General features: G+C 41.9%; 1 protein-coding gene across 3 annotated transcripts in view; it reads right to left on the bottom strand.

Annotated features, from left to right (window-relative positions):
• Positions 1 to 12,025, bottom strand: part of LCOR (ligand dependent nuclear receptor corepressor) — a 67,180-nt gene that overhangs the window by 27,525 nt on the left and 27,630 nt on the right. For all 3 annotated transcript variants that reach the window (XM_069979967.1, XM_069979969.1, XM_069979968.1), the window contains exons 3-6: positions 7,965 to 8,044; positions 5,035 to 5,167; positions 2,125 to 2,415; positions 664 to 760 (exon numbers count right to left, since the gene is read on the bottom strand). In XM_069979967.1, the coding sequence (XP_069836068.1) occupies positions 664 to 760; positions 2,125 to 2,415; positions 5,035 to 5,167; positions 7,965 to 8,044 (601 nt within the window). The remainder of the gene's footprint in view (positions 1 to 663; positions 761 to 2,124; positions 2,416 to 5,034; positions 5,168 to 7,964; positions 8,045 to 12,025) is intronic.

The following is a 12,025-nucleotide window of genomic DNA, read 5'->3' as shown; positions in this document are numbered from 1 at the left end:
CCTACTGCCACTTTTACAGCACAGTTGCTGTGTAACTTTCTGACTCCCAAACACTGTACTACTGAAGTCTAGTGAATAATAAATGATTTAACCCAATACAGCTGGAACTATGAAATCTGTACAAATGCCTTATAAACTGAGAGTGGATTATGAGGGGAAAAAAAAATATATAGAAAGATCAGTCAGACTAAATATGCTATCGTGGAAATGCAGGGATGATTTTCTGGATTTACAAGTTATGAAGCCACAAGTATTTGATAAAAATGGTTAAAAACAGCATAATCCCTTCACAAAAGAAAGAGGAATTAAAAAAAAAAAAAAAAAAAAAAAAAAAAAAAAAATGGAAAATGCAACTACACATACTAAAAAGTGCTTAGGCAATACACAAATCCCTAGCCATTAATATACTATTTCAAAGCCACATTAGCTTTCCTTAAGAGCCCATACAATCTAAAGTTGTAAAACTGGTCATACAATGAATGGGAACAGAGTATATGATTTCATGAACAAGACACTTAAAATTTATAGACTGAATTTCATTGTTTAAAAAAAATAATAATAATAAAGGATGGAAGGTAGAATCACTTCAGTATCGAAACAGAATAAGATTTTGTAAATGCAATTAAAAGACTACATAGTATGTGATGAGTCGATGATACTTACCCATTCCCTATAGTGTTTGAGGTACTTGGAGAAATGGAGGAATTCGGGCTACCAGAACAAGGACTCTTTTTAGTGGACAAGTCAAGCACTCCATCTGCTAAAATAGAAAAAGACAAACAACATTTACTTCTCTCCTTATTTGCGATATGTAATTGCCATCATTACATGTGAAAGTAAAGAATGAGTCACTAAGTAAGCAAAGAAAGGTGAACACCTCCTACCATCAGCCTACTTAATGTGAATTATCCATAATCTCTCCCAATGGTGGGCAATCAGCTGACATGGGGAAAAAAAAAAACAAACTTATTTTTTTACTAAATATATTGGATACTATATTGTTCTACTTTCCTTAATATATTTAGGTTTTTTTTCAGTTACCCAGGTTCTCATCCAATTCATATAAATAATACCAGGTAATTGAGGTTTCATTATTCACGTTTTTAACTTTTAACGACTTGTGTGGCTGAACCTTACAAGCATCTGGACCGAACCGGAGCCGGGAGCCTGACATGCAGCCGCGTCACCAGAGCAGGTAATGTATGATCTCGGCAGCGGGGCCGCGGGCAACAGGGGGTTAAAGCACATACTCAAAGCGGGATGTCAATCCCGCTGCGAGTATGTGATCTATAGAAATGAATGAGACTGGATCTGCAGCGGATCTCGCTGCTAATCCGCAGCATGAGATCTGCTGCAGATCCGGTATGTGTAAAGTCACCCTTACAGGTCTCATTTAAGATGTAGGGAGCAATCTTAATCAAATCCACTAAGTGTGGGCCTAAAGGGGTGATCCAGGATTGGTAAAACATGGCCGCTTCGTTCCAGTAACAGGACCACTCTTGTCCTCAGTTTGGGTGTAGTTTTGTAGCTCTGTTTCAATTACAAGAATTGTAATAACACACGTAACCTGAAGACCGGTGTGGTGCTGTTTTTTAAGAAAGTAGCTATGTTTTGTTTAATCCTGGATAAACCCTTTAAGATGCCTATACACCAGGGATGGGGAACCTTGGTTCTCCAGCTGTTGCAAAACTACAACTCCCATCATGCCTGGACAGCCAAAGCTAAAGCTGGTAAGGGAAATTCCACGTACAACTAATCGTTCACACTGTGGCCAGTCCCCTGTGTAAAGCCAGCGTTACAGAACCTAGACACTAAGGGGGAGATTTATCAAAGTAAACTGCCAATAGCAACCAATCACAGCTCAGCTTCCAGCTCTGGTGACGAGAAAGAGGAGCTGTGATTGGTTGATGTGGGCAGTTTACACCAGTGTATATTTTACACCCTTAGATAAATCTGGGCTTAAGTTTTTTTTTATGTCATATACCTGTGCAAGTACAGTCGGCTGACACGGTTCTATTGTTCTAGTGCTGTATTTCGGTCAGGCAACCAAAGCTTTGTAGCAGCCAAAACAATAAAACCACCAAATAATAAAAATAAAAACGCATAAGAAGAAGATTAAGATACCTTGCTCACAGGGCTCTTCTGAAGGGGGCTTCTTGACAGTGAGGTCTAAGGGAGAGTCTTGGTCAGCCATCAGAAGCTTGCTAAGCACAGGATTCTGGGTAGTCACAGGGGGAGGGGAACCTTGTCCGGAGGGTGATTTCGGCAAGCTTTGGTTCTTTGTGCTGTTGGGCCGGCTGGAATCCTGAGTAGAGCTATTCTTTGAGGTATATTCAGCAGCAAACTGTCGAATCATTCGCTGCATGATCTCACGAGCAACTAGGGGAATATTAGGATCAGAGATCCTAGGGCTGTCTAGATTTATCGGGTTGGCGTAAAAAAAAAAACAAAAACAAAAAACACACATTACTTTCAGTGAAACATTCAAACTTAAAGGGATACTCCAGTGAATATCTTTTTCTTTCAAATAAACTGGTTTCAGAAAGTTGTATAGATTTGCAATTTTCGCCTATTTAAAAATCCAGTACTTTCAGTACTTCTCAGCTGCTGTATGTCCTGCAGGAAATGCTCTCTTTCCAGTCTGACACGGTGCTCTCTCCCACCACCTCTGTCCATGTCCGCAACTGTCCGCAACAGCAACAAATCCCATAGAAAACCTCTCCTGCTCTGGGCAGTTCCTGACATGGACAGAGGTGGGTCTTACTGCAGGACATACAGCAGCTGATAAGTACTGAAAGACTAGAGATTTTTAAACAGAAGTAAATTACAAATCTATATTACTTAATGAAACCAGTTGATTTGAAATAAAAAGATTTTCGCTGGATAACCCCTTTAAAAACTAATCACTTTGACAGTCAAGTTTTTTGATCACACAGTTCTATAGATTAAAGGGAAGCTGTGAATGTGTTTATTTGTGCTGACTGGCAGTATAAAGTAGCGACAGACTTGTCGATTTTAGAGCTATCCCTCTTGTTGTAGTTTCCGTAACCTCAGATCAAAAGTCGAATGCTGTGAGACAGTAGACATGAGATGCAGAGTCCCCCAGCTCACCCGCCGCTGCATGACAACACTCTCTACCCATTACTGTGCATAGAAAGAAAGCTGTCAGTCGGCAGCAGGAGGGCCGGGGGTGCCCGCATCTCATGAATACATCACACTCCTGCCTCACACAGAGCTTGTATTGCGCTGCAAATATTAGACCCAAAAAAACGACAGGATATTCACAGATAACAGTCGCACTGCTGATATCAGCGTGTCATCGCTTCACGCTGCCCTCAGTTTCGGCAGCGCAGCACAAACACGGTGACAGATTCCGTTTAACTGTAGGGCAATTTGTACAAAATGCTGCAAAAAAACATCTAAAATAATTTTCAAATATTGTTAGTTCTGTCAAAGCTTCGTAACACTTAACTTTCAAGCGGCAATTCAGCTGCGAGCTGAAAACCTGCATAATCAAAGATGGACTGGTTACTATGGATGCACGGCTTGACAGCACAATTGAAGAAAAAAAAGCTGGAGCTAAAAGTAAGTGCTGCAGGAAGCACGTGGCGAAGCGCGCGACGGAGGGCGAGGTAGAGGAACACACACCCAGGTGGTCGATGGGACTTACCCAGGCCGGAGCACCTTTATTTTTCATACCGATGGATATTTATTGTAAGTATATCCCGGTGTGAATTATAAATATATTGAATATATTAGGATATGTGGCACACCCATGCCTATTATATTCCTATTGTCTATTAATACGGCGATTGATTTTGCATCGTCCTGTGGAAGAGGTTATTGATTTGCATAGGGCTTGTAATGTATTTTGCTTGTTATAGCACAAGACAATTAGAAACAATAGGACATATCTATATAATTTCTACTGCAGCTCGCAGATTAATAAAGTAATTGAATTTACTGTAATTTCTTTTGAATAGCCTGATTCAGCTATTCAAGCTCTAAGCAGAGCGGGATCTATATGCCTGGCCAAGAGTGTTTTTTGAATAAATCATTTAAAGGGGTTGCATCATAAGAGACAGGATATGTGGGGTTTATGGGGATCCAAGCCCCCTCTAATTATCTTCCTGTACGAGCACAGTCAGAAGTTACGATGGGGTGGAGGTGCGCTGTATTCAATGTATAAGGACACAACTGAGCACTGTGTTCCGTCGTCTGTCACTGATCTATGAATGCAGGAGCAGCACAAATGCTTAAGCGGCAAGAAGTGGGATCCGAACCCCTCCCCCAGCAATTTATACATTTTAACCTTCCCTGTGAATAACCCCCTTAAAGTAGGTGTGCCACTAAAAATAGGTCTAAACTGATGCACTATGTGAAATTAAACGTATTTCACAAGTACAAGAATTTCGTAAACCATTCTGTTTGGGAGCTAAAGACTTACTAATCCCCTGTGTCCGCATTGCTTTATAACAGGCTGCCTTTGATTACAAATCATTAAGGTGGTCGGGCATGCTCAGTGCAACTGCAGTCTCCAGGAAGTACTGGCACTTGGTCTCCACAGAGCCAGAAAGGAGATTGTGGGAAAGTGAGCACACTGTTGTATGGCATCCAAAGGGTCACAGTTCAGAGAGGAAACCAGAAAGTAATCCCTTCCAGATGTAAGTTACTTCACTTAAAAGCAGCACATGTATACCCCATTACATATAGCTATGTAGTACAAATCTGATTTTAGCAACTTTGTTTAAAAGGACAACCCCTTTAAGTAAAAAGGGAAAAAAAATGTGTTGATCTCGGCTCTGATCACATTAGCTTTAGAGGTTTTTGTCTGCCTTTGCAGCAAGGCTAGTGCTTTTCGCAGCGCTGTTCTGTCAAATAGCGTAATGACACTGAACTCAATGAGTTTGAAAACTGATCCAACAAGGCCGCCCGGCTCTTTTATTATTAAAAGCTATGATGCTAGTGTGAACAGAAACTAATAAAAGCAAATGTATAGACCCGAGACAATGTCTATTCAGAAACACCACAAACCTTTCTTGTAAAAGACTGCATTGATGAACTCTTCCGCTTGCCTTTCTAGCCGAATTATCTTTGCTTGCTCTTGTTTCAGAAAGTTTTCATGGCCAGGTTCATTAATTGGTTTGTGAAAGCCAGCTAAATGCTCCTGGAAGAAGAAACATGACGGCTTAGTATGTGCACTATGTTAGGCCAGTATACAGTGTACATTAAAAACATCACTATGGTCTGTAAGTGTTAGAAAACAGTCAAGTCATTTACAGCTAATGGTCTGACTAGATGCGGAACTGCTCAATCCTTTTTAGTGGGATTAAAAAAAAAAAAAAAAAAAAAAAATGACAAAAAGGTGGGCAGACCTACAGTAGGGGCCATATTACTCGGCCCTTGTGGCTGTGTAATCAAGCACCGATCTAGTAGATTGGCATGCGTTTAGAGCCTTTTACGTAGGTATTACGGATCTGTGCCATGGCAGGGATCTGGCTGGTTGGTCCAAGAACTGGCCGCAATTGCAGCATGGATCACTGGATCACCATTCACCTATGTATGGGTCCGGACAACTACAGACGGCTATAGGTGCACATCCGTAATGCTGTCTGTAGCTTCAGCCCTGTGGCCAAGGACAGCACTACGGACGCGTGAACCAGGCCTACGTGTTTAGATTCTCCGGAGTATGACGCAGTCTCATACCAGTCCTGAACAGCTTTTGCAAGACTAAATGAGTCGATGATGAATTCATTAGATTTAGAGGAACGGATGACAGTAACAAACAGGCCTTCCTTCCTCCAGTAAAGGTCCTTTAAGATGATTGGACCCATGCCTTATGTTAGCGCAGATTTAAAAGATGAAACATAGAAGACTGTCAGCAGGAAAAGACCACCTGCTCCATCTAGTCTAGTTGTGAGTAGTTCAGGACATAGAGGCTGGAGACTGGCTGCATCCACTTCACACACAGGAGAAGCTGCTTTATATCGTTCCTTATTCCCTCATCCCTCAAATTGCCCCAGGATCATGTAGGACATTAGGGAGAAGCTGCTGAGCCAGTGTGATAAATAACTCCCCTGGTATATGACTGGCCATTTATGAAGGAGCAGGAGTCTGAGTCGGTCCTAATAAAATTCAGGAGTCAGAGCTGCGGCTTACCGACTTCACAGCCCTGGTTAGATCGCTCACATGGCCCTTCACTACATAGGAAAAAGTGCGTCTGAGCAAAAAAAAAAAAAAAGTTCGTCGAATGATCGGTATCACATCGCGCAAGCATAGGCCTTCTCTGACTCGAAGTTTCTTCCTCATGCTCCAACTTCAAAATAGTGCTGCACCAAAATCTTAAAGGGGTATTGTACTTTATATATGTTGCTGCCCAAACAAACTGCCTATTCTTACCTATCCATGCTCCCTTGGTGTCCTCCTACATAATTATCGGGTCCCTGGCCGAGTGATTCAGCCTCCACTACCGAGGCACGCTCGTCTGAGACAGACAGCCCACTAAGCTAATCAATGACCGAGACAAAATAACGATGCGGCCAGCGATTGGCTGAGCGGCCTGTTGGAAGCAGAGGCGGGAGCCCTCAACTGGGGATATGAAGATGTAGGAGGATACCGTGGAAGGCAAGAATAGGCTGGTTGTTATCGGCAGCAACAGATATTTAAAGCTATTCTATACATACATTACTGGCAGTAAAAGGATGAAAAAAAAAATAAAAATATATATATATATATATATATATATATATATATATATATATATATATATATATATATATATATATATATATATATATATATATAAATAAAAAATTACCATTACAATTAAAGTGTCTGTTGTTGTCTACCCTGTGCCAGACATGGCTACCAGGGAATGATGCAAGTAAAGCAGCTTGGACAGCAAGAGGACTGTAATAATCGAGGCTGTGATGTGTCTAGTTACACTAAGGAGGCGTCACGTGACAACTGTCCTTTATATTTACAGTAACACAATGGCCTACATAGATGACATAACGCCTTATGATGAGCGGGGGAGCGCTGTTTGCTTCTCTGACTCTATCTAGCATCGTTTTCTTCAACATTTTATTAGCTATAACATTTTCATGGGAACACATATCCATCCGGGGTATTTTTTTTTTCATACTCTACATCTCCGTTCACATGTTCAGGATTTGCCTGAAGGTAAACCTGACATGGATGTTAAACCTGACATGGATGTTCAGAGAATTTACAGATAAAAATCCAAAAGCTAAAATTCAATTTCTGCAGCCAATGCGTCAGGGGATCTGCACACGTAAAAAAACACACAAAATGGTCATGGTTACGACAAAGTCTGCATACGCGGATGAGCCCGCTGAATAAGGACATGCCAGTAGGCCCGTTCCCGTTCAATGGATTCATGTGTATTTACAGAATTTTTCGTAATAATGAACGTTTTCTTTAATGTTTTTATAATCTGCAGCTTGTGCATTATTCTCTGTGCATCATTATTCACATTAGCTGTGCAACGTCAGCAACTCTGCTCAGGATCCTATATGGCTATATGTGTGAATATGGCCAAACAATGCATCTGTTTCTCTTAGATATACGTGGCTGTCTGAGGGGTATATGGACAACATAGGGCAGTGAATTAAACCAAAGCAAGAGGCCTGCTGAAAAACAGAGCGGCAACTGCGATGAGACAACCCCTTCAGGGCGGGTTCAGATCCAGCAGAGCTTTATACAGATACATATGGATTTTATCACAGATTTCATTCTCGCTGTGAAAATCTACTATGTTCCTGCAACGCCACGGCCTGAAATCCATACAGATTTTTTTCCTATACGCACAAATAGGATTATTAAAATGCCATTGTCATCCACATGTATTGTACCGAACACTGCAGAATGTTAGTGTGGAGTTTGCACACACAAATAATAATAATAGTTTGCACACAAATAAAAATGATTTGATAACTCAGTACCTTAACTTTTTCTCTTCTCAAGCAGCAGAAAAGGCAATTCTCATCAAAGGACCAATCACATACTCCTGCAGGTTCACAGTCTGGAATATGGGGGGAAAAAAAGCTTCATGTTAAACCATAACCCCTCATACAAACCTTAAAGCAAATAACGCACATTACTAGATGTAAACACCTTAAAGTGGAAGCTGAGGGGACAGGTCCTCCTCTCTGTAGTTTACAGTTTCATGCATAGTTTTAGCTTCTTTGTAACACACAGGGAATACACACCCAACAAGCTAAGTATTTTGTCACATAAGGCTAAGGATAAGGCTCACATTGCATTCAGCGGGATCCTTTTCTTTTTTTTTTTTTGCAGAATAAAGCGAATAGAGCAGATACAGGCCAAGCATATGTTACGCTAATCATAGCCAATGGGCGCGTTACGCTCAAACATCAGGAGATTTCCTATGTACAGAAGTTTTTATTGTGCGCATAAGGCAGAGATAGTGGGTCAGATTGGCCGTACACATTAACGGCCCATTTCCAGAAATGCGCAATTCCCATATTCGGCTTGTGTAATGGAGGACCAGGGATTGGCCACTCATTGGCCAATTTAATTTTTCCAAACTCACTGTCTAAATTGGATGTGTGGTCAAATACAATGAACCAAGGTCTTTTAAAGGTCTGCAAACAAGCACCGATCTTATCGGTCACTGGTTATTTGGTCTTTTGTTGGGCCACCTATAAAAGGACCTCAGACTTAGGCTGCATCCACACGTTCCCGGGAAGTTGTCCGTGCTCACGGATCCGTGTGCACGGACAATTTTACAGCCCATTGCTTTCTATGGGGCTATTCAGATGTTCCGTGATTTCACGGATCCATGATCCGTTCTGTTAAAAAATAGGACGTCATTACTCGGAACGGATGCACGGAAAGGATTCCCCATAGAAATCAATGAGATCATTGTTTTTCAAGGATGTGACATCCGTGTTCATCCGTGAAAAACACAGATGTGATGTAATCAATGTCATTTAAAATGCTGTAAGACAGATCCGTGAAAAAAACGGACACGGATACAAAACGGACTGTTTTGCACGGATCACGGAGGTTGCTGCCGGACCACAATCACGGATCGGGAAAATCACTGAACGTGTGAATGCAGCCTTAGAGGGAATGGACACATTAAGCTGTCATTCTCTGTACTGGCCGGAATTCCTCTGTTTAGTCTGTTTTTTACAACCAGTCAGAAAATCTGCATTCAGGAGACTGGACCTGCCTCATGGACATAGACGACAATAGACAGACCTTGTTCCCTTGAGATGACTATAAAACATTACTGAGCACGCTCTGACTTTTGAAGAGGTCATTCCACAGGGAGCTGCTACAGTCTCCTCTATCTACTGGTGTCACATGTCACTGCAACGCTGTATAGATCACTTTACTGCAGCCTCCTCTCATCACCACAGACACAACAGGAAGTCTCTGCTTAGTTTTAGCCCCAGTGGTGAGAATGAAAACTGCAAGATCTCAGGATTATTTTATAAAATATAGAGAGAAAAATGGTAAAATTAGAAAATTGTCCCCAAAATTCTTAAAAAATATGTTTTAACATAAAAACATTATCTAAACAATAAGTAATTTTTTTGATGAGACATTCCCTTTCAGCTGGCTGAACAGAACGGCCATTTTACGTGTATGAAATGTTTAGGCAAAAGTTCAACATTGCAGATCTTTTGTTATCAAGAGCAATCAGTCGCAGTCATTTACCTGGCCGAGGTATACTGCCCTCTAACAACATGCCCACGCTCAGACCAACCATCTGTATATTGAATATGAGAGCAATAGCCGTCGGCCAAAAAAGCAGGCAACCAACAGCTACTGAAAGTTCATGGCAAGCTTAAAGGGATATCCTTATCTTAAGTTTTTCCCTATCCATATGATGGGGGATAACTAAATGATGAGTGGGTGGTTGACTGATGGGGCCCTCATTGATCATGTGAATGAAGGATATCTTATCTCCATTCTTTAACCCCTTCCCGCATGAGGGTGTAACTGTACGTCCTTATGCGGATGGGGGCATTCAGAGACGGGTCGCGCGGTGACCCCACTCTGAACCGCCGCGATCCTGGGTGCTATCTGCAATCGCTAATTTGCCTTTTAAATGTCTATGTCTAATGTCGATAGAACGTACAGATCATGGCGGAAAAAATGACACCTCACACAGCCCCATAGACCAAAGGATAAAAGCGCTATAAGCCTGGGAATGGAGTGATTTTAAGAAACGTTTATTTTTTAAAAGCCATCAAATAAAATAAAAGTTAAACAAGTTACATATCGTAATCGTACCAACTTGAGGAACATATAAAAACACGTGAGTTTTACCCTAGTGCAAACAGCATAAACGCAAAACCTCCCCAAATAAAAAAAAATAAAAAAAAGTGCTTTGTGGTTTGTTTTTTTTCTTAATTTCACCAAATATTTCTTTTTTTTTCTCTTTCGGAGCATACTTTATGCAAAAACTAAGCCTGCCATTGCAAAGTACAATTAGTGGCACAAAAAAATAAAGGCTAATGTGTGTCTGTAGGTGAAAAAAATGCAGGCGTTATGGCCTTTTAAACACGAGGAGGAAAAAACAAAAGCGCAAAAACGAAAGTTAGCCCAGTCCTGAAGGGGTTAAAGGAGAAGTCTGGAGAAAATTGCTATTAAAGTATTGTATTGCCACCCCTACCCCCCCCCCCCCCCATAAAAAAACTTAAACAAATCCCCAATATACACTTATCACAGGAAATGCACATAAAGTGCTTTTTTCCCTGCAGTTACTACTGCATCAAGGTGATGTCACTCCCTGGATAACATGGTGATGTCACTTCCTGGATAACATGGTGATGTCACTCCCTGGATAATATGATGATGTCACTCCCTGGACAACATGGTGATGTCCTGACCCAAGAGGATGAGGATGATGGTAGGGGGACACTGAGGGACACAGGGCACTGAGCATCCCCCTACCATCATCCTCTCCAGCAGCCACAGCCCACACAGCTCTGGGAGTCGGGTCGTGACATCACCATTTCATATGTTTTAGGGGGCAATACAATAACTTTCATAAAAATTTGCGCCGTACTTTCTTGTGCTAGCTGTCTCCTCTCAGTGGATTATACATCCAAACTTCGCAAACAGTCCAGATTACCTAAGGTGTCTGCACCACACTTTATAGCTTCTTCCTGGCTGTTTTTGTATGGTCTGCCTGCCACATATAATAGTCACGTGCACCTTTTGCGGGTCACAATTCCACTCTGTGCAACTTTCTAGTTAGATTTATGAAACCAATGTGGTGCATAAATCTGTCTCGCAATACACCACTCGGAAACCACATCACACATCACTGGGGGTGGGTGTCTGCCCGTGTGATCGCTAGATCGTCCGGGCAGTCCATAGGCGATAGTGGTGGTCCGCTGCCACCGTTCCTATTCCACGGAGCGACGGCAGCAGATCGCTGCTATCCTGGTTGTTTGTCTTTCAACACGTTTGAAAGACAAAGACGCAACAATCAGCCGACATGACGGCTGATCGTTGCTTTTTATTCCACAGGACAATTACCAGCCGGCTGCGGCAGGGCAACACACTGATTGGCCGGGCAGGAGAGCAGTATGCCGGGACCCGTGCAGTGAGGAGAGGTAATATATACAGAGCGAAAGCGGAGCAGGAGCCGGACGGCAGCTGAAGGTGCTAAGGGGCGTGCAGAATTACATACACGCAGCGGTCGTTCAGACCACTGTCTGTATGTAGTGAAAGTGATCTGCAAGAACCTGACAGACTCGCAGCGTAATTTATGCTGCAAGTCGCTAGGTGTGAAGGCACCCTTAGACATTTTTGCTAATTTATTAAGAAGTACAAATTAAAATATTGCATGGTCATAAATATTCAGACCCTCTGTTAAAACACTTTCTCTGAGGGTCTCCCATTCTACTAATCATCTCTGAGATGTCTCTGCAACTTGACTGGAGTCACCTGCGGTAAATTTAGCTGACATGTCCATATAAGGTCTCACAGCTGACAATGTATCAGAGTAAACACCAAG

This window comes from Dendropsophus ebraccatus, chromosome 8 (assembly GCF_027789765.1).
Source record: "Dendropsophus ebraccatus isolate aDenEbr1 chromosome 8, aDenEbr1.pat, whole genome shotgun sequence".
Taxonomy (NCBI): domain Eukaryota; kingdom Metazoa; phylum Chordata; class Amphibia; order Anura; family Hylidae; genus Dendropsophus; species Dendropsophus ebraccatus.
Note: the sequence above shows the minus strand (reverse complement) of the source record. Positions and strands in the feature narration are given on the sequence as shown.